The 21,701-nt window shown below is 49.4% G+C and overlaps 2 protein-coding genes across 6 annotated transcripts in view; one reads left to right on the top strand and one right to left on the bottom strand.

Moving 5' to 3' along the window:
• Positions 1-4,634, top strand: part of LOC118903869 (guanylyl cyclase-activating protein 1) — a 30,761-nt gene extending 26,127 nt beyond the window's left edge. For 4 of the 5 annotated variants that reach the window (XM_036869364.1, XM_036869363.1, XM_036869366.1 and 1 more), the window contains 3 exons: positions 1,861-2,010; positions 2,372-2,465; positions 2,782-4,634. In XM_036869364.1, the coding sequence (XP_036725259.1) occupies positions 1,861-2,010; positions 2,372-2,465; positions 2,782-2,954 (417 nt within the window). In that variant the 3' untranslated portion in view covers positions 2,955-4,634. Of the gene's footprint in view, positions 1-1,860; positions 2,011-2,371; positions 2,466-2,710 lie in introns of all 5 variants that reach the window. The other variant, XM_036869367.1, reaches the window with a different exon arrangement.
• A 353-nt stretch (positions 4,635-4,987) lies between these two features.
• GUCA1B (guanylate cyclase activator 1B) lies at positions 4,988-21,556 on the bottom strand. The gene is made up of 5 exons (XM_036869429.1): positions 21,501-21,556; positions 14,782-15,112; positions 8,640-8,789; positions 7,138-7,258; positions 4,988-6,429 (listed from the first exon to the last, which is right to left on the bottom strand). Exons 2-5 carry the CDS (start codon positions 14,986-14,988, stop codon positions 6,302-6,304), a joined length of 606 nt encoding a protein of 201 aa, XP_036725324.1. The 5' UTR covers positions 14,989-15,112; positions 21,501-21,556; the 3' UTR covers positions 4,988-6,301.
• Positions 21,557-21,701: the final 145 nt, after the last annotated feature.

Below are 21,701 nucleotides of genomic sequence, written 5' to 3'. Positions count from 1 at the left end.
CCATTGCCCCCTTTTAGCCATTTTTTTTAAATTACAAAAAATTACAAAATTAAAAACTATTTTAATTACCAAAAAACTACAGCTCATTGTAAAAGTTTCCAACAATATAGAAAGATAAAAAATGAAAAGCAAAAGTACCCTCACCCTGTGTCCCCTTGCCCAGAGGAAACTTCGATAGCGGGCTTCTTGCTTCTCTGAGCGTGGCTGCAGGGGCGCCTGACTCCATCCTGACAATGATCCTGAAAGGAGGGTTGGGCAAGGACTGATTGAGCTAAGGCATATGGGAAAGCCCTTAAACACGGGGAAGCACTACGCAAATGTTCACTATGAGTGTGAACCACGGGGCTACCTACCTACCTACCACGGGGCTCAGGTGGTTAAGGTCTCACCTAAGGCCAAAGGCCAGCACACAATCGGGAGATCTCAGAGGCCTTCATACCCAACCTCTGCCACATCCCTAATAACGTTACCCCAGCCTCTGCTTGCACACTTTCAGTGACAGGGAGGTCATTACTGCACGAGGCTCATTCCACCACGGGCAACCCTGCCTGTTAAAGAGTTCTTGATACTGACCCCAAATCTGCCTCTCAGTAACTTCCTGGTTCCAGAGTCATGGTTGTAAGTGGAGGAACAGGGACTGGACTCCAAGTCACGTGCTCTGAGTCCAGTGCTCCTTTCCTTACAGTACCCAGCCTCTCTGCATGACAAGGCTTCCCTCTCCCAGCTTCACTTGGCTTGGGGGAGGTGGGCAGAAGCAGGCCTGTGCTCCCTGCTTCTCTGACCCTATTGGTAGGGCTGGCAGGGCCAGGCAGAGGGTCAGCTGCTGAACATTTGGAGGGTTCTGGGGAAATATCTCGCAGGAATATCTTGCACCACCTTCCCCCTTGGCCAATCCCTCCAAGACTCAATGAGGGCAGCGCCTCCCCCAGGAAGCCTCCCTGCTGCCCTTGCCTGGGTGCTCCCCTATTCTGTGAGTCCATAATGTCCTGTCCAGATGTGCTGTCACTGAATATACATCATGATGGCACAATGATCTCTTGATAATAATAATAGTAATAATAATAATAGTAATAGTATAGTGGTAATAACAATAGCTAACATTTACTGAGTGATTACTATGTGCCAGGCAGTGTTGAGTGCCTTACACACATGCACTCATTTAAGCCCACAACAATCTCATGGAGGTGGCAGCTGTTATAACTATTACTCATGAGGAAATCGAGGGCCAGAGACATACTAAATCCTTTGTCCCAGATCCCACATATTTGAGAGGGTGAGGCCAGGATTCGAACCTGCGTCCTCAACGTTGCGCTCCCATCAGGACAGGGTTCTATCTTAGGGAGTTCTGAATCCTCAGCCTATCACAGCACGTAGTTGGTGCTCGGTAAGTTACGAAGAATAAAGGGAAGAATGAGAAAGGCGCTCGGTGCCTCCCCGTCTACCTGTACCCCTTATCTCGGTTAGTTAGAGCTAATCCAAACCACGCCCCCATCCCTGGGGAGTCCTTGTCTCTCCTCCCACCTACACACTCTTACACCCCACCCCCCAAACTGGAAGGCTGAAGTTTGAGGATCACAGGGAAGCAGCCAGTGACGGCTGGAACCAAAATACCTGTGAAGGGATAGCATAAGCCATTCACACTCTAGCGGGGACTGGTTTATCGCATTTGATAAACCGTCCTGGGGCAGGTAGGGTGAGCTATAACGGGCGTCCAGGAGGGCGTAAGCTGGTGGGCGCCAAGGGGGCGGGGCGCGGGTCCGGGCCTGGGCTCAGCGTATCCTGGGGCCCCGGGGGCTCCGAGGGCGGGGCCGGGGCGGGGCCCAGGCGGAGGGTGCTCAGGCGACCATGCCCCTCACCCAGGACGGCTACATCGACTTCATGGAGTACGTGGCGGCGCTGAGTCTTGTCCTCAAGGGGAAGGTGGAACAGAAGCTGCGCTGGTACTTCAAGCTCTACGACGTGGACGGCAACGGATGCATCGACCGCGATGAGCTGCTCACCATCATCCGGGTAACTCCAGGTGCAGAGGGCCGGGCAGGGGCGGAGCCAGAGCTGAGAGCTTGGGGCTGGGTCTTAAGCTGGCGGAACAGTGTGCTAGGAAGCGGACAGGGTTGGGACTGACTTCCCCTGGGTGGCTCGGCCCTCACCAGCTGCGTGACCCGGGCCAGGTTTCCTCTGCTCTCTGGGCTTCAGTTTCCTCATCTGTACCAAGATCTGTTGAAGCGCAGTCCCAGCTCTGCCTGAGGCCTCAGGCACCTTGATCTGTACTCACCTTACACACACACGCTGTTGGGAGCCTGACGTGCTCGCTCTGCCCCGCTCCTACCGCTGAGACTAATTAGGACGGGTCATCTCACTTCTTCCCTCCCAGGCCATCCGAACCATTAACCCCTGCAGCGACTCGACCATGACCGCAGAGGAGTTCACCGATACAGTGTTCTCCAAGATTGACGTCAATGGGGATGGTGAGGCCGCGCTGGGGGTCCCCAGGGGAGGGGTCACTGGGGGTGTCACCAGGGTCCCCAGGGGAGAGGGCAGAAGGGGAGAGGGAGGCACAAAAGGGCCGTTGCTGGCCACCTCCTCTGCCTGCCTCCGCCCCGGCCACAGAGCTGGCTTTTGGGGATGCCTGCACCAGACTTTGGTCTCTGGCTCTTTGGCCAGCTCCGTTCACAGCCACTTCCTCCAGCCTTGGTTCTGTCCCCTTTACAAGACTGCAGCTCTGGGTCTCGGACAGCAGATGTGAACACCTCCTGCCCATGATGCCCTTTCTCTCTACCCCAGGGGAACTCTCCCTGGAGGAGTTCATGGAGGGCGTCCAGAAGGACCAGATGCTCTTGGACACGCTAACCCGAAGCCTGGACCTTACCCGCATTGTGCGCAGGCTCCAGAATGGAGAGCAGGATGAGGAGGGAGCTGGTGGCAGGGAAAGTGAGGCAGCGGAAGCAGCTGGCTGAGCCCACCGCCCTACTGTTTCTGTATTGGGGAGGGGTGTGTGGTGGTGCCTGGTGTCTCGTTGTTTTAATACTAGATGGAGTCTTCTGAACTCAAAGGCTCAGCTCACCTGCTCGGGGCACGTGGTGGCAGCAGAGGGGCAGGGGTGGGGATTCAGAGCAGGGGACAGTGAAGGACGGTTCCTGAACCCTCTGTGTGACTCAGCTGGTGGTGACCGCTCCCTGCTGGGGGAAGCCTTCAACATCCCTCAGGCTCCTCCCCAGCCCCTTCTGGCCCCTCCCCCAGCTTTTACCAGCTCTTCCACTGAGCTTCTCCAGTTCCACGCTCTTCTGGACAGAGAAGCTCTGATGCAGAGGTGGGCTTTCCCGGGACTCTAATGGGATCACACAGATCTGGTGGCTGCGACCTCCATCTGGGTGCTGTATCACACACCCATCCTGCCCCCAGCATCCCAGAGTGTACTTGTGTGGTCTGTGTTGATTCGTTCCTTCAACAAGCATTTATCGAACACCTACTCTGTATTAATGCTAGATGTTAGACGTGCAAAGAAGAGGACAATTCTCATCCTCAAAGATCTCACAGGCCAAGCATCATTATAATAAAATATGATACTATAGACAGTGCTCCTTTATCCAGAGGAAATCCATATTTATTCAGAAGTGACTGCACAACACCCTCGTTCTTCCTCTGCTGGCCCCTCGGTGGCACATGGTGCCACGTGGTTCCCCACAGGATTGTGACTCATTGTTTATGGCAAGTGTCCTGACCATCCCTGATCTAGCCTAAATCCCTCTTGCTGCAGTGACACCTGACAGCCAGTTGGGAAGTAGAACAGTCTGTTATAGGTGGGCTCTATCCCCATTCTTTGCACACCCCAACTTTAGGAACACCTGTCCAAGAACCTGGGGAGAGACATAGGCTGGAGCAGTTATGACCATGTTTTCAAAGATGCTCTTTCCTTCTGAACTTTGAGTCTTCGCTTCAGCGGGGTGTGAGGGAAGTTCAGGGAGTAAAAAAAAAAGTCCAGGGGTGGGATGGAGCGAACAAGTGGAAAGGGGGGTAAACCCCCAGCTTGCAGAGAGCCCCCTTGGGCGGGGAGGAGAGGATGTGTTTTGCTCACACTGTCCTGTCCGTCACGTGAACCACTTCAGACTGGGAAGTCAGCCAGGGCCTGAGCACCGTCAAGGAGGGAAGGTGGAGCTCAATGCCTGGGGCAACCTGGAAAAAAAGGGAGTTGACATTTCTGCTTCTTCTCTTGGTGGCTGCCTCTTGGGAAATCCTGGAGGTCAAAGCTGGGAGGGTATTTGGATAGAACTGGGACATTTCCCCCAACCTCATTCACATACCATCTTCATGATCTGGGGCATATCTGTGTCCCAGCTGGATTACTATTATTTTTTAATCAACTATTTTTTTACCTTACATTTGTTTCTAAAGGAAACTTTATATGAATATAATGCCCATGAAATCAAATCACAGGCTCCACAAGTTAGTTTTATTCTTCATACATCAACACAGAAACATATCTAGTCACATGAGTTCCTCTTCTGAGTTCCTCGGCACTCCATGCAACCAGAGTGACTGCCTTTTATTTATTTTTGGCTGCGTTGAGTCTTCGTTGCTGCGTGTGGGCTTTCTCTAGCTGCAGCAAGAGGAGGCTACTCTTCGCTGCTCAGTTGTTGTGGCGCATGGGCTTAGTTGCTCCGCAGCATGTGGAATCTTCCCGGACCAGGGCTTGAACCCGTGTCCCCTGCATTGGCAGGCGGATTCTTTTTTAAATAAATTTATTTATTTATTTATGGCTGCGTTGGGTCTTCATTGCTGTGCGCGGGCTTCCTCTCGTTGTGGCGAGCGGGGGCTACTCTTCATTGCGTGTGGTGGGCTGGCTTCTCATTGCAGCGGCTTCTCTTGTTGCGGAGCACAGGCTCTAGGCGCGCGGGCTTCAGCAGTTGTGGTGTGTGGGCTCAGTAGTTGTGGCTCGCGGGCTCTAGAGTGCAGGCTCAGTAGTTGTGGCGCACGGGTTTAGTTGCTCCACAGCATGTGGGATCTGCCCGGACCACGGCTCAAACCCGTGTCCCCTGCATTGGCAGGCGGATTCTTAATCACTGCGCCACCAGGGAAGCCCCAGAGTGACTGCCTTTTAATCTAGTTTATGTACTGGGGTTGCACATAGAGTTTGTATAACAAAAGTAATTCCACGTCTAGAGAATTCCCTGGCGGTCCAGTTGTTAGGACTCCGCGCTCTCATTGCCAAGGGCCTGGGTTCAATCCCCGGTCGGGGAACTAAGATCCTACAAGCTGTGCAGTGCAGCCAAAAAGAAAAAAAAAAAAAGAATTCCACATCTAAAAAAGTAATAATCTGAAAACTGCTTGTCTAGTCCAACCTGCTCACCGTGCAGATGAGACACCAAGGTTAGGGAAAAGAAATGACCGTCTTGGGTCACACAGCAGTTGGAGGCAAAGCCTGGCCTAGAACCCAGGTTGGCAGGCCCCAGTTCTCCCCAGAGACAGAGGAAAGTTTTCTCCATCCTTTAAGGAGACACATTTGGCTTGTGGGCTTGTGACGGGGAATTGTGGAGGGTCCACTCTGGGGGCGGGGGTTGGAGAGGTGAGTGTGAGGGATGAGGGGTAGGGAGGGGGAGGGGAGGGTTGGGAGGGGTTGGCAGCAGGGGCTGGGGGAGCAGCCCCAGGGCAGAGCTGAAACAGCCCCTTTAAGCACAGCTGACCCCCTCCAAGGGCAGGAAGACCACGGCCTTACTTGTTGCAAGTTTCCCTCCTGACACCCCTGGCAAGGACAACTTGGAGAGGAAGAGGCAAGAGTCCTCCCATGAACATTCCTCAGGATCCTGGGGGGATGTAATTATTATCCATCCCTTCTCCCCAATTCCTACCTTTCTTCAGAGTCAACAACACCTGCCAGCCCCACCCTTCTACTAGTCAGTTTCACACTGTGTAGGCATTCACATTGCTAATTTCATCTATGGAACCCCTACCCCTCAGTTTTCCCTGCTTCCAGCTATGGACCATGTAAGAATTTGTGGAAACCCCACAACCACCTAGCCAAGGCATAGCTTTCCCAGGAGCAGCTGAAGGGGGAGAGGAAGCCTGTTCCCTTCACCACCCTGTGAATCCTCCCAATGGACCCGGTCCTGTTGGCCACTTCAGACCAACGGCCCCTCCCCACCCCACTCAGCCCCACAGGGGATGCCAGGAAGTCCTGCACAGGGGATGCCAGGAAGTCCAAGCCAGGATAAGAGTGGGCATAAGCAGGCTGAGCCAGGGACCCTCCCACTGCTCTGGAAACCTGGTGAGCCTGGAGTCTTGGAGGGCTCCCAGGACCCCGGAGCCCTCAGAACATGGCACTTTTCCGCCTTTGCTGAGAGATCCAGCTACCGGGATTCACGTCCATCTGCAGCATCTTCAACACCCACTTGTCACGACGGGCACCTTCAATGAACTCATTCAGGGACAGCTGGCCTGCACAAGGGGTAGGAGAGACGGTCACAGGGGGAATGGAAGAAATGGGGTGGGGGTGAGAGGTGAGGCCTTCTCTCCTTGGGTGCGCCTACACCTTGAACACAGATGAGCCTGCGGCCTCAGGGCCTAAGCTTGGGCCTTGTCGATTCCCTGATTCTCCAGGAGTCACCTGGAACCTTCAAGGGTTTCTTTAAGGGACTTTATTTGCAAGTGAGTTTAAATTTTACTTCTGCCCGCGGTACCCTCAGAATGCTCTTGAGGGCTCTTCTGGGTGTGTTCCCAGCCAGCTGCCTCCCTGTACAGCCTGGGGCTGGGGCTCTGAGCTACAGCGAGGAGAGCCCAAGTAGCCGGCTCTTAAGTACATGACCCCATTTTTTCCTTTCAACCGTTCTTAGCCCCATTTTCCAGGTGAGGAAACTGAGACCAGGCTGAGAGGGTAAATGTAGCACCCTGGTCTGCCCGACTCCAAAGCTCCTCTTCTTCCACTGTGCTTGCCTGGCCTCCATCAGCAACTCCCACAGGAGTTTTAATCACTCTTACAAACCTCACATGCTAGTGACACCCTTGTTATTTTATGTATTCCCCTCCACACCCATCTCACTGTCAGGAGGTGAAGGGCCTTGCCTAAGGTCACGTGGATAGAAAGTTGGGTGATCCAGGATGGGTGCCGTGCCCCCCACCCGCCCCACCATCCTCTCTGCCCGTTACCATCTCCGTTCTCATCCACCAGAAGGAAGATCCTGTCCACGACCTCCTCAGGTGTGAGCAGGTCGCCTTGCTGCTCAGTCTCCATCTCCACCCTGCAGGCTTTCTTCAGCCTGTAGATGGACTGTGGGAGAGAACCCGGTGGTATCCACAAGACCCTGCACGCCCTGCCCTCTCCCCAGGACCCACATCCCTCGGCAGCTCGTCCCCAGCGCTGCCCCCCAGTCTGTGCATCTGAGGACCATGGGACCAAATTAAAAGTGACCCGTGGGTCCCATTGTTCCCTCAGGGTCCCATTGGCCTAATTCCAACCGAGGAGTTCTCGGCTTCACACACTGCCTCAGCCCCACGCCTTTGGCATTTCCACTGTGAGTGTCAGAGCTGACACCCAAAACTTTTAAGGAGGGATGTGGACGGCACAGTGATGGTCTGAACTCCACACTACGGAGGAAGAAATGGAGATTCAGAGAGGAAAAGAGAATTTAGTGTATTTATAGATGTGTGTGTATGTGTGTGAAATAGGATGATGGGAGAGGGAAAAGCACAGGTGTCTCCCTTGCCCTGTTTCTGGCAATGAGGCAACGTTTGGAAGTGAAACGGGGAAGAGACAGACAAATGTGAGGATTATCCTTAGACCTTGGTTGGGGCTCTCTGAGGACAGAGGTGTGCCTTCTGGGTCCCCACAGCCCAATGCAGCGCCTGGCACAAAGCAGGCCCCACTAACGGTGCTGGGAGGCTCAGGGGTTACAGGCAGCCCAGCACCTCCTGGTGGATGAACTTGGGCAAACCACACAACCTCCACGGGCCGATTTCCTTATCTGTAAAATGGACCAACAATCCCCTCCTCAGAGTTCTGGGGCGTAATAGGCTAATGCAGGTTTCGTGCAGAGTCTGAGCTGTAGTACTTTTTTTTACCCCTTGCTCGTTCTTGCTAGTAGTCAATCAGCTTTGTTAGTCTTTTCAAAGAACCAACTTTGGTTTTGTTGACTTTCCTTATGCATTTGTGTTCTGTTTCATTAATTTCTGCTCTTTATTAGTTCTTTTCTTCTGCTTTCTTTGGCCTTAATTTACTCTTTTTTCTAATTTCTTGAGAAGACTTCTTGGATCATTGAATTTTCAGCCTCTTATTTTCTAGTATATACATTTTAAGGCTACCAATGTTTCTGCAAGTCCAGCTTTAGCTGCATTCCACAAGTTTTGTTATGTTTGCATTATTATTCAGTTCACAATACTTTGTGTGTATGTGTGATATTATTGTTTTGATTCATGGAGTATTAGGAAGTGGATTGCCTAATTTCCAAACAGATGGGGATTTTCTCATTCTCTTTTTGTAATTGATCTCTAGCTTAATTTCACTGTGGTCAGAAAGCACACTCTGAATGATTCCAATGCCCCTTCCCACCCCCAGCCCCAGGGGCCCCCACTTCAGCAGCCAGCACTCACAGCCCAGCGGGGCCACATGCCCAGGTGCCTGCCCTGTCCCCCCGCCCTGAGCAGACACTGACCTCCACGATGTCCAGCAGCTCCAGGCGGTCAATGAAGCCATTGCGGTCCTTGTCATAGATCTTGAAGGTCCACTTCAGCTTGTGCTCCAGGGTGCCCCTCAGCACAAGGTTCAGGGCTGCCACATACTCCAGGAAGTCGATGGTCTCGTCCTGCATTGGGAGTGGGAGCTGTGAGGCTCCCTCCCGCCCACCGCCGTATCTCCCCGGAGCGCAGGTGTGAGCCCTAATCTAGGCCACCATCCCTGTAAACTCAGGGCTTTGCCTCCTCCTTGCATTCTGTGTGCCTCTGCATCTGTGCTTGTGCTGTTCTCTGCCCTGGGATCTATTCCCAGTCTCCATGCTCACCCACTCCTATCTGTCCTTCAAGGCTCAACTCAAGGGTCCCCTCCTCCAGGAAGCCTTCCTTCTCACACCACTTCAGCCACAATGATCTCCCTCTCCCTCTTCCGACACTCCCAGCACCTACCATCTATTCTACCCTTAAGTGTTTCGTGTGTCTCATTCTCTAGCTACATTCTATGTTACGGGAGAAAGGAGAGGGATTTACATTGCTTTTGTCCCTCCTCCATGCCTAGCACAATGCCACTTCCACCCAGAGTCTCGTATTTATGAATCAATGAAGAAATGATTAAGTCTGAATTTGAGACTAACATAGTTTTGACAGGAAATTAGAAAGCAGGACCTCACGTATTTCAGGGTCAGGATCTCAGCCCTCCAAATCAAAAATTGGAATTGTCATCTCTCCCAGGAGTGTCTGTCATTCCCATGACTTTTTTTTTAATATAAATTTTTTAAAAAATTTATTTATTTTATTTATTTTTGGCTGCGTTGGGTCTTCGTTGCTGCACGTGGGCTTTCTCTAGTTGCGGCGAGCGGGGGCTACTCTTCGTTGCAGTGTGTGGGCTTCTCATTGCGGTGGCTTCTCTTGTTGCGGAGCATGGGCTTTAGGCATGCGGGCTTCAGTAGTTGTGGCACGTGGGTTCAGTAGTTGTGGCTTGCGGGCTCTAGAGCACAGGGTCAGTAGTTGTGGTGCACGGGCTTTGTAGCTCTGCAGCATGTGGGATCTTCCCGGACCAGGGCTCGAACCTGCGTCCCCTGCATTGGCAGGCGGATTCTTAACCACTGCGCCACCAGGGAAGCCCATTCCCATGACTTTGTAATCAGAAATGGCATTGCTGGCCCAGAGCCCCACTGTCCCACTGGGTCAGGTCACTCAGCCCCGGTTCAAGGGGTGCCTGGGTGGGCAAGGTTTGAGCAACAGAAGAACACGGCCCCAAATGAGGGAAACAGCAAAAGCCTAATGAAAAACCAAGAAAATAAGATGAGCCTACCTGAAGAGTTTTATTCAACATCCTTTATATAATTCCTTCTGGTCCTCCACACTCCTCACAATGTATTTACCTAATTGAGGTTAGACTGTAGCTATAATTTTAGTTCCTGGATTTTTATTTTAAAATTTCCCATGCCTTCAAAATTATTTAAAATAATACCTTTTCTTCTTCTTTTTCAGAGGAATATTGGGAAGTCCCTCTTGCTGAACATGATTTTGATATTTTATGTGACACAATGAACATCTTTGTGCATATGTATTTTTTCTTATGTCTCTGGTAATTTCTGTAGGGTAGATTCTTAGCAGTTGCTGGTTGTTCCTCGCCCCCCACCAGTAGCCTTTTTTTTTTTTTTTGGCTGTGTTGAGTCTTCGTTGCTGCGCGCGGGCTTTCTCTAGTTGTGGTGAGCAGGGGCTACTGCGGTGGCTTCTCTTGTTGCAGAGCACGGGCTATAGGCGCGCAACTTCAATAGTTGCAGCACATGGGCTCAGTAGTTGTGGCGCACAGGCTTCGTTGCTCCACGGCATGTGGGATCTTCCCGGACCAGGGCTCGAACCCGTGTCCCCTGCATTGGCAGGCGAATTCTTAACCACTGCGCCACCAGGGAAGCCCCTCTATGAATTTTTTAATTGAAATATAGTTGATGTACAATAGTATATAAATTCCAGGTGTACAATACAGTGATTCATAATTTTTAAAGATTATGCTCCATTTACTGGAGCATACAATATTGACTATATTCCCTGTACTATGTATATTCCCTGTACTATACTGTTGTACAGTATATCCTTGTAGCTTATTTCATATGTAATAGTTTGTTCCTCTTAATCCCCTACCTATGAATTGCCCCTCCCCTCTCGTTCTACAAAATTTTATCACGTGTAGATACGAGTAACTCTCAACACAAAGAAACTCTCTTGTGTTACCTCTTAAGGGTCACATCTTTCCCCCAACCGTAACACTTGACAACCACTGATCTGTTCTCCATCACAAAAATATTTTCACTTTGAGAATGGTATATAAATAGAATCATATAATGTGTAACCCTTTTTTTCACTCAGCACAATGCCCTGGAGATTCATCTGTCACTGCATGCATCAACAGTTCCTTTTTTTTTATTACTGTGTGGTGCGCCATTGTATGAATGGTCCCTAGTTTGCTTTCTGTTTGCTCATTGAAGGTTATTTGGCTTGTTCCCAGTTTTTCTTCCCCAGCTCTACTGAGGTAATAATTGCAAAATAGCCTTTTAAAGAACACTGTGTAAGTTTAAGGTGTACAATGTGATAACTGGTTGTTCTTTAAAAGGCTATTTTCATTAGTAATTATTATTTTTTAAGCTTACTAAAAATAGATGTTAGGTTTCTTTTAAAATAAGAATTGGGTAGGAAAATGTGTGCAGAATGGCTGGTAGGGATCATCTGTTTTACATACATCATCTCCCTCAGGTCTGTCACCCCCATGTTATGGATGAGGAAACAGAGACTCAGAGGTTGAATAAGTTGCCCAAGAAATTCCCACCCAGCAAGTGGCAGAGCTTTTCAAGCTACATGCCTTCTCCAGTTCATCAGGTTGGGAGAAATGTCTTACTCCATGCAAGGTCTATTACTGTCTAAAAAATGAACCTGGTGTCTAGCACCAAGGGGAGAAAAACAAACAAAAAACCACGGACAAATCCCTACTCTCCAGATCTCTAGATTCCCCCACATTCTTTGTCTAGAACCTTCTGTTCTCATAACATCCTGTCTCACCATGATACGGTTTCCACAAAGACCCCTCACCTTACCTGAGGCCCACTGTAGAGCAGCCTCTTCCTGAAAAGTGATCTCGCCTTCGAGTTTACTTCAAACCCCCCCACCCATCCGGATCAGCTCTGGAAAGCTTCCAGCTGGGGCTGATCTCATCCATTGCACACGAGCTCTCATCAGCTTCAATTACCCACAGGGGCCCAAGATGATGGAAATGCCTGTCTACTCGAGAGCTGGAGCAGAAGTGACAGGAACATGATCTGCTCTGTGGGATTACCTGCCTCGTTTCTCCCTGAATGCGCTGCACTGGTGAACCAACCCTGACCCCCAACACTCCTTACATAAGGATCCCGAAGGACATTTGAGCTTCATCCTCCCTTTTCTTCCATCCAGTGCATCACAGGCAAGCACCAGAGACGAGTGTTACTACCACCACCAGGAGGGGGCGTAGCAGCAGCACAGACCAGGCACTCCTACCTCCTTGCCTCCACCAAAACCCTGTTTCCACCACCTCAGATTTTGACGTGTGAGCAAGATCTATGAGCTCTTTTGATTTTATTTGCCCCAGAAATCTCAGACCAACTACCTAGAAACAAGACTTGCTGATACAAAGATTGTGCCAAGGTGGAAAGTGGAGTCGGGTGGAGGTTTGGAGACACAAAGTGGGAAAAGAAAAGAAAGAAGGCTCAGTCCCTGACAGAGGAGCTGCAAACACCTGCCTGGAATGCTCTTCCTTACAGCAGGAGGCCAAGTAATAAATAGACGGTGGAGTTAGAAAATTATCAGCTGAGGCCAAACCCAGGGGATGAGCATTTGATGAGCAACAGGAAATTTACTTAGTCTCAAAGTATCTCCCTATAAGATGTTTATAAATTACAAAGGAAAAATAGTCACTTTACAGTGGTGGACCCTGGCAGAACACCATGTATCCAAGTGATCGAAGTGAACCACTCCACTAATGGGACAAACCAACATCATGTGCCCCCTGACATGATGCACTCAGGAGGACACAGCATCTCTTCTGGGGCATTTCTGCCAGAAGTGTAACCTGAATCTCATCACGAGGCAACATGGGACAAACCCAAATCATTGGTCTGCAGTCTTCGAAAATGTCAGAGTCAAATAAGATAAAGAAAAGCTGAGATTAAAGTTTCCAAATTAAAGGCTAAGAAAGAGACAGGACAAGTAAATGCAAAGTGTGATCAAACGAAAAAAAAAAAAAAAAAAAAAGGTTATAATGGATGTCATCAGGACAATTGACCAAACTTGAATATGGATTGTCGATTAGATAACAGAATTTATTACTGTTGAATTTCCTGATTTGATCACTTATTAGGTTAAGAGAATGCCCTTGGTCTTAGAAAATACACACTAGAATACTTGGGTAAAAGGTTGTGATGTCTATAATTTTCTCTAAAAAAATGTATGTATATTTATATGCACAATACACACATATATGTATATATTATATGTATGCATATATACATAAATACATAACACATTACACGGAGAGAATGGTAAAGCAAATGAGGCAAAATGTAAACAGTTGGGGAATTTGGATAAATTGTACATGGGAATTAATTGTACTATTATAATTTTTCTGTAAATTTAAAATCATACCAAAATTAAAAGGTTGTTTTAAAAACAATTGATGAATATTATATGCTGATTTATAGGAGATTAGGTATAAGAGGTCAGCCATATTATTCCCAGGGGCTTCATAATCCCTTTGAGATCTTGAATTGTTATTATACTGAATTTTAAACGAATTTGAGGAAGATTGATAAATCTATGATAGTGACTCTTGCTATATATGATCTATTTATTTACTTTTCTTATGACATTCAACACTTAGAAAAATCATTTTCTCTCTGAAAAAAACCCAACAAACTGCCTTCTGGGCAGGAGCACTTGCCTGAGACTCAGGACCCCTGAGTATATGATCTTGGTCAATCAATTCACTGAATTTGGAATAACAACCTCTGCCTGTTCCCTCCCAGGGCTGCTGCTGCCTCAGAGGCGCGTGTGGAGAGGAGCTTTGGGAAGGCTGAAGCTCACTCTGGGCCCCGAGATAGGGTTCATCTCCAAGGAGGTTTCTGTTGCAGGGAATGACGCTGACCCCGCCCTCCCGCCCCCTACAGGCGATGAGGAGATGTGCACTGACCGGTACCAGGGTCAGGTTGGGACCTGAAGAAGCGTTCCCAGTGACTCTCTCTAGAAAGTGAAGCTCTCCCCCTACAAAGAAGTGGGGTACCCACTGCTTTCTCCAGATTAATTATCTAGGTCCAACCCACCACCCCCTCAATTTGGGGGACTGAAATAGGTATTTGAGGCAAACCTAATGGTTTAAAGTACTGCAGAGGCGCTGGACTGGATGGCCTTAAATAATGAAGGGATTTCAATGTTTGAATTCAATTCCCACGTGCGCATTTACAAAATATATTATCTTCTTAGCTCCTGGTGCCATCCAAGGGCTGGAAGAAACCCTGTGGATGGATGATTTCATGGAATCTTTTATGGCTTGAAGAGTAGAAAGGGGCTTTTGCAATAATCCGTCCAACCTCCAAGTCCAGGAAGGAGCCTCCTCCAGCTTTCTGGGTGGGAAGAGCTGGCCGCTCTCAATTCGAAGGACCCCAATAAGGGGGCGCTCACGACCTGTTCCAGGATAGCTCCGCCCATTTAGGGCAGCTCTGGAGCCCCTTATCTTTACAGCCAGGGGTGCTCTGGTGGGTGCGAAAAACCAGGTCCTCCGGCTACGGAGCCCTGTCCATAAATACACGCAGAGAGGGCTGGACCGTGCGCCTTTCTGCAGAGTCTCCCCTCAGCTCTCAGGAAGAGGGCCAGTCACATGAGAGCGGTGAGGTGGAGGGGAGGAAGAGAAGAAGGAAAGAGGAATGATGGGGAGAAGAGTTTGGGGGAGCAGTGAGACAGAAAAGGCGAGAGGGGATGGAGAGAAACGAAGCGCAGAGGAAGAGCAGGAGGACTGGGGAACGGAGCTCCCACTGAGGACGCTCCTTTAGCACCAGGATGAGACCTGAGCCATCGGTCCTCCCCCTCAGGGCGCCTTACCCCGTTCTTGTCGAAAGCTCGGAACATGCCCTCTACATACTGGGTGGCCTCCTCGTTGCCCGCGACCTTGAAGAAGCGCTTAAACTCGTGCAGGAAGAGCGTGCCACTGGGGCACTCCTCCACGAACTTCTTGTACCACTCCTGCAGCTCCGCCACGTCCATCGCGCCGTTCTCCTTTGCCTCCTCCCAGCTGAACTGCTGCCCCATCCTGGCCCCCGGGGACGTCAGGGAGCAAGGGTCTGTGCTTCCTCCCGGGCTTCTGCCAATGGATTCCTTAGGCGAGGGCCCTCTTCCTCCCTTTCCTCCTCTTAGCCAGGCTCTTCATCACCTCCTAGCCAACAGAACAGGATGGGCAGTGCAGGGGGCTGGCAGCGAGGGGGCGGGGCCAGGCCAGCTAAGCGCCCTAAGATCATTAGAAGATTCCCCTGGAAGGTCTGACCTCCAGTCAGCTAAGCTCCCCCAGCCCCACCCCTCCCCTTAGTCTCATCAACCACTCAACTAAGCTACCGGGCAGATTCTGAAGAGGGAGAAGGGGAGGACACTGAGAGGTAGGCAGATGGAGGGGGAGTTGGGAAGACAGGCTGAGACCCTCCCATCACACACGTGCCCCCTGTCCCTTTCCGTTGGGCACCATGCTGCTCCAGGGAGGCCCATCTTGGAGATACAGCAGACTCTGAAGTCCAGAGAGGAAGCAAGGACAACTCCTAGCCCATAAAACAGAATCACTGGTGAGCTGGGGCTCGCCCTTCACTTGGCCTAATGAGAAGCAGCAGGATCTATGATGCAAAGGGCTCTGGGTGAGCACCTCTGTCCCCAGGCTAACTCAGTGCCCAGCATGCTATCTGAAGCTCCTTTACAGATCACACCCCTGAGTCTTGGAAGTTCTCCATCTCCCAGTTTAAAGTACAAATACTTCCCTCCTACACCCTTCATCCAAGACCTATCAGCTAGGCTCTTCCCACTTTTTCTCCAAAGTATAAACACATGAGAAGGATCTGGGAGCGTGGCTTAACTTATCTCTGAAGGCTCTTACTTTGAAAGGTTCATGCGAATTTGGTTTTGAAAATTATTTTTATTTATTTATTTATTTTGGCCGCGCCGCTCGGCATGCAGGATCCTAGCTCCCCAACCATGGATCGAACCTGCATCCCCTGCGTTAGAAGTGTGGAGTCTTAACCACTGGACCACCAGGAAAGTCCTGCGAATTTGTTTTTAAATCAGTTATATACTCATGCTTATGTTAATGGCATATAAAAATGACACCTCCAAGAAATCAGAAAACCTGGAGCACTAGTTTTTTTGAGATTTTAGGGGGAGTCCTTCCAGTGCATCTCATAATCTCAGGGGCAGCAGTGCCTGCCTCCCACTGGATGTTCATTCCTGAATTGCTTGTACATTCCAGTCTCGCCCTCTCTCTCTCTCTCTCTCTCTCTCTCTCTCTCTCTCTCTCTCTCTCTCGCTCGTTCTTGCTCGCTCTCGCTCTCAGCTCCCTGCCTCCAGACGTCCCTAATCTCTCAAAGTTCTTCTAATTTCCTTGCCATCCCTGAAGGTGGAACCCCACTTCCTCTGTCATCCTTTCAAGTGCCGATGGGTTTTTCTCCCAAATCCCACGTGCCTACGGGTCTGGAGGTTAAGGCTGGTCTCCTCCTTGTTCAGTTGTTGCCTCTACCTTTCCTCTTTTCTCCCTCAGAAATGCCAGTGCCTTCGAGGCCACGTCTGACCCTCCCATCTTGTATTTGTCCTTATTGTCATCATTCACTGGTGACGTCACCATTTGTCCCAAAGCATCAGGTGGACAGCTGGTCCCTCCCACTCTGGCCTCAAAGCTTATCTCCCCAGTTCCCAGGAGCTTTTCTTCCACCCCACCTTGGCCCCCATTCACTGTGGTCCCTGGGCTAGCAGCTGCAACATCTGGGAGTCTGTTAGAAATGCAGATTCTCAGGCCCCTCCTCCCCTAGTGAATCTGGAACTTGGGGTTGCGGGGCCACAGTCTGTGTTTTAAAAAGCTCTCCAGGTGCTTCCACGGCACGTGAAGTCTGAGAATGTCTACAGGAGGCCTTGCTACCATGAATTTCTCTACTGATGGTCTGAAACGTTCAAACACCGTCATCACCTCTCCTTCCACTCACTTACACTAACAGCTTCACTCCAGCAACTCACCAGCCCTGTTGAGACTTCCAACCCGTCTATCACTATGCTTTTTAACATCTGTCACATTCTCACTTTCCTCCTTATCCTTACACATGGCCCAGAACTCTTGTCATTTCCTTGCCATGACCTTGACCTTTGCGCCCCTCTCTACCTCTAACTACTCGCTTGGCAAAACCTGACCCTGGCTACAGCTATCCCCGTAACTATGCGCTAACACCTCATCTGCACCCGAGGCTAAACACAGCTGGAAAAAGTCAGAAAATCGCACTGGCCACACACACTTCAAATAATGCCGGACAGTTGTACTGCACGCTTTCCTCTGCTGACTTGAATCCCTTCTCCCCGAGATGACTCTTCCACCACGCTTCCTGCCCTCAAAACTTCCCCTCGCTCCCACGTTCAACTGATGACCTTGTCACATCCTTCACTTCACAGAGAAGCAGATGCATCTGACAACCACCTCATCCTCCCATAGCAGACAAACCTCTCTGCACCTGTGCTCACATACCCGGCCCCTCTTCCTGGTTCGATGGACACAGCGTCCCTTTCCCACTTCTCCCCCCGTCAGCTCCTCCACTTGGTTTCTAGATGTCACCTCCCTTTGCCTACTCAAGCACTTCATGTCCACAGTAACCCCTTTCTCTTCTGCACCCTCCATTTATCCTTCTCTAATGGATCATTCCCGTTTGCAGATGTGCTTTAATATCACCTTTATGAAAGCAAGATTAAACAAAACAAAAATTCTTCCTTGATCCCACATTCAGGATCCCACTGTGACTTTTTTGGGCCTACCCACATTTGCCTTCATGGGTCACAAGATTAATATTGATAATTAAAGATTAAATAAGGAAATATTAAAAGTGCTATTTTATCATTCATTGGTAAAAAGATGAATATAATCCAGGTCCAGTCCAGGTTGCATTATATTAATTCTTTCTTCTGGTTTTGAAAATTAAAACATTTAAAAGAAATTAAAAATACTGTGGGTCCGGGGACTTCCCTGGTGGCGCAGTGGTTAAGAATCCGCCTGCCGATGCAGGGGACATGGGTTCGAGCCCCGGTCCAGGAAGATCCCACATGCCACGGAGCAACTAAGCCCATGCGCCACAACTACTGAGCCTGCACTCTAGAGCCTGCGAGCCACAACTACTGAGCCTATGTGCCACAACTACTGAAGCCCACGCACCTAGAGCCTGTGCTCTGCAACAAGAGAAGCCACTGCAATGAGAAGCCCACGCACCGCAATGAAGAGTAGCCCCCGCTCACTGCAACTAGATAAAGCCCGTGTGCAGCAACGAAGACCCAACGCAGCCAAAAAGAAAATAAAGAAAAATAAATAGTGTGGGCCCTAGGTACTGTGCCTACTGGATCCACTGGCCCTGCCCTACTCCCCTCCAGCCACTGTCCTAACTTTGGCTCCCGTGACAACAAAACCCCTTGTGGAAGATGTTATTTTCCGAAACTGGCACAGCAGTAGGTCTGGTCTCCCATGTTCCTTCCATCAAGGGGAAGAGTCTATTTCTCCCTCTCTTCAAGCTGGATGGGACTTTATGGTACTCAACGAAGAGAATGGGCAGAAGTGACACTATGTGACTTCCGAGACTAGGTCATCAAAGGCGACAGGGTTTGTGCCTGGCTCTCCCTCAGGACTTGCCCGGGGAATGCAGCCACCATATTGTGGGGAAGCCCAGAGCACACGCAGGGCTTCCAGCTGACAGTCAGCCTCAACCACCAGGCTGAGGGAGTCAGTGAACCTGTAGATGCCTCCAGGCCTGGCCTTCCAGCACCTCAGCTGATACCAAACGGAGCAGACAGTGTTCCCAAACTGCAGATCTGCATGCAAAGTAGATGTTGTCATGAAGCCATGAAGTGTCGGGCATTTTTTAAGGTAGCAGTAGATAACTGAACCTGTTTTGCATCCTCTCCATTTCTTATTCTCTCCTCAACTTACTCCAATTGGATACTCATCCCCATCACTCCATGGAGAAGGCTTTACAGTGGTCACCAATGACCTACTTTTCTTACTCAACCTGCCAGCAGATTCAGCACAGCTCACCAAGCGAGTTCTTCCTTCAAACACCTTAGCTTTCAAGGACCCACATGTGTCTGATTTCACTCCAATCTCACTGACTGTACATCTCCTTTGCCAGCACCTCCTCCTTTTAAACAAATCTCTTCATGCTTGGGCTTCCCAGGCTTGTCCTCAGTACCATTTTCCCATCTACCCACATGCTCTCCCCAGAGAGCTCATTCACCCTCAACATTACATACCATTTGTAGATTCCAGATTCATGAGCCCAGCTGTCTACTGGACAGCTCAACTCAAATCACAAACTTAGCAAGGCCAAAGCCAAAGTACGGATTTCCTTCCCAAATCCCTCCTCAACCCTTCTCAACCTCAGTCATGGCATCACCATTTATCTAGCTGCCTAGGCCAAAAATGAGGAGTCATCCCTGAGTCCTCTCTTTCTCTTAGATCTCATTTCAATCTATTAGTAGGTCATTCCATCAGCTCCACCTCCAAACTTATCCTGAATCCAACCACTTCCCATGCCCTCCATTTCTGCAGCTCTGGTCCAGGCCACGTCCTCTCACTGGTCCACTGCAGCGGTCCTAACTGGCCTTCCTGCCCCCATCTTCCCATCACCTCCCTCCTTCCAGTCCACACCCAGCAGCCAGAGAAGTGTGTTCTAAAGCGTAAATCAGACCCTAGCACTATCCTGCCCCAAACCCTCCCACGGCTTCCCACTGAAACTCAGGATAAAATCCACACTCCTTCCCACGGCCGTGATGCACTATAGGATCCTCCTACTTCACCTGCATGTTGCTCTGCCCTATCCACAGACACACCGCACTCACTGGGCCTTAGCACTGATGGGTCCTGCTGCTTGGAATGCTCTTCCCCAGACCCTCACATGGCTGCCTCCTTCTTGACATTCTCCCCTCCTCAGAGAGAACTTTCCCAACCTCACCTCAAATAGCTACTGAAGTAATTCTGACATTATCCTACTTTATTTGCTTCACAGTGCTTAAATGCTTATGAAATGGTCTTATTATTATTTTTTCCCCTAGCATGTCTTCCTCACTAGAATCTAAGATCCTTGAGGAGAGGGACTTCAACATACACACTGCAGAATTTCCAAAGCCTAAAACAGTGCTTGACACAAACAAGGAATTCTTGGCAGAAACAAGATTTGTTGAGTAACTGAGCAAAGTGCTTGACACACGGTCAGAGCTGAATTCACGTGTACTACTCTTAATTTTGCAAGACAACAGCTCTTGATTCCTTTGAGAATGCCTGGGTTAGCAGATTTTTTTTCCTGTTTTTTTTTTTTTCCTTGGCCGCACTATGCAGCATGTGGGATCTTAGTTCCCCGACCAGGGATGGAACCTGTGCCCCCTGCAGTGGAAGCGCGGAGTCCTAACCACTGGACCACCAGGGAATTCCCTAGCAGATATGTGTCGATGGGAAAAGATAGTGGGATTTTAGCACTGGAAGAGGCCTCCAGTGATTTTTCGAACTTGTCCCCATCTCATCACACCTGAAGACAGCACATGCAATCCACTGCTGTGGGTACCTGTGCTCAAGAGACTGTATGAATGAAACAGAACTCGATTTAGCCTCTGGCAGAGTAATCTAAAATTCAATTGGCTTTTCATGTGGGTCAGTTGCCCATGACCTGCCCTTAAATACCGCTGAGCTGTTGAGGTATAAATATATCGTTTTAAAGAGGATTAGGACCCCACAGAGAAGGAGGGCGTGAAGTGAGTAACAATGGTAAGGCTTTAAGGAGGACAGGGTTAGGAATTGAGCAGGGATTTGCGAAGAGAACCCTGGGGATAGAAGGCATTCAGCCATAAGCCTGGCTCCAGGGGTAAAGAAATGCGTGTGAGCAACAAACCAGCGTCTGCAGAGCCTGAGATGGGCCTGGCGCAAAGCCCCAGGGTTAATTGTCTCCATGCCAGGGTTCCCATAACCCAGTAGGCCCCTCCTTGCTGGAGCTTAAACTCTCCTGTTGCTGCCTCAGACAGTCAGGACCAATGTCAGCCTTGAGACCACAGGGATCGCGCTGTGGGTTATGCTTCTTGCCTTTATTCATACACATTTACAACTTTTATTCTTTATTTTCCCCCAGTCAATCTCTTTACTTCTAAGCCTTAGGGGAACTGAGTAAGCACACTTTGCTAATGTGCAAGGGGAAATAAATCTGGATTTTAGGTTTGAATAGTCTGGATTTAATGTGAGGGCATTTGAGTACATCCTAGCCTTTAAAAATTAGGTTCTGAGGCTCTGTCTTCACTAACCTGAACTCAGACAAATCAGTGTCACCTTTTTCGTCTCAGTTTCATCTGTCAACTGAAAGGGCAATCGAGTGGGCAAGTCAAACTTAGTTTTCTCTCCTATAAAATGGGGATAATAGTAACTACTTTATTGGGTTGTTATAAAGATTAAATAAGATAATATCTGTAAATGCTTGGCATAATGTATGGTGGTTATTATAATAAGCATGCTACATGTTTTCTCATCCAAATTAAATTTTGCAACCACTGTAAGGTGTTATCCTCACCTTAGAGACACTCTGAAGTCCTTTCCAGCTGGTTTTTAAACAGTACAGCACACAAGCATCTGCAGTATCATCGAATTTGTTCTGCCATCTGGTAATAGCTGTCAACTGAAAAAAAAAGCACAATCTAAAAGTCGAGAGTTATGTTTTGTTTAGCGGACAAAACTGAGGACTTAAGCTCGGGACACAGCACCTCAGATAACT

The sequence above is a fragment of the Balaenoptera musculus genome, chromosome 11 (assembly GCF_009873245.2).
Source record: "Balaenoptera musculus isolate JJ_BM4_2016_0621 chromosome 11, mBalMus1.pri.v3, whole genome shotgun sequence".
Classification (NCBI taxonomy): domain Eukaryota; kingdom Metazoa; phylum Chordata; class Mammalia; order Artiodactyla; family Balaenopteridae; genus Balaenoptera; species Balaenoptera musculus.
This window is presented reverse-complemented; position numbering and strand designations above follow the sequence as displayed.

What these genes read in the sequence shown, in the direction of transcription:
- GUCA1B (XM_036869429.1), bottom strand. Translation starts at nt 14,988, where the DNA reads ATGGGGCAGCAGTTCAGCTGGGAGGAGGCAAAGGAGAACGGCGCGATG. An exon ending in AGCTGCTGGACATCGTGGAG is followed by an intron (nt 7,259 to 8,639) that starts GTCAGTGTCTGC and finishes TCTCTCCCACAG; the next exon opens with TCCATCTACAGGCTGAAGAA. An exon ending in GGTGGATGAGAACGGAGATG is followed by an intron (nt 6,430 to 7,137) that starts GTAACGGGCAGA and finishes CCCCTTGTGCAG; the next exon opens with GCCAGCTGTCCCTGAATGAG.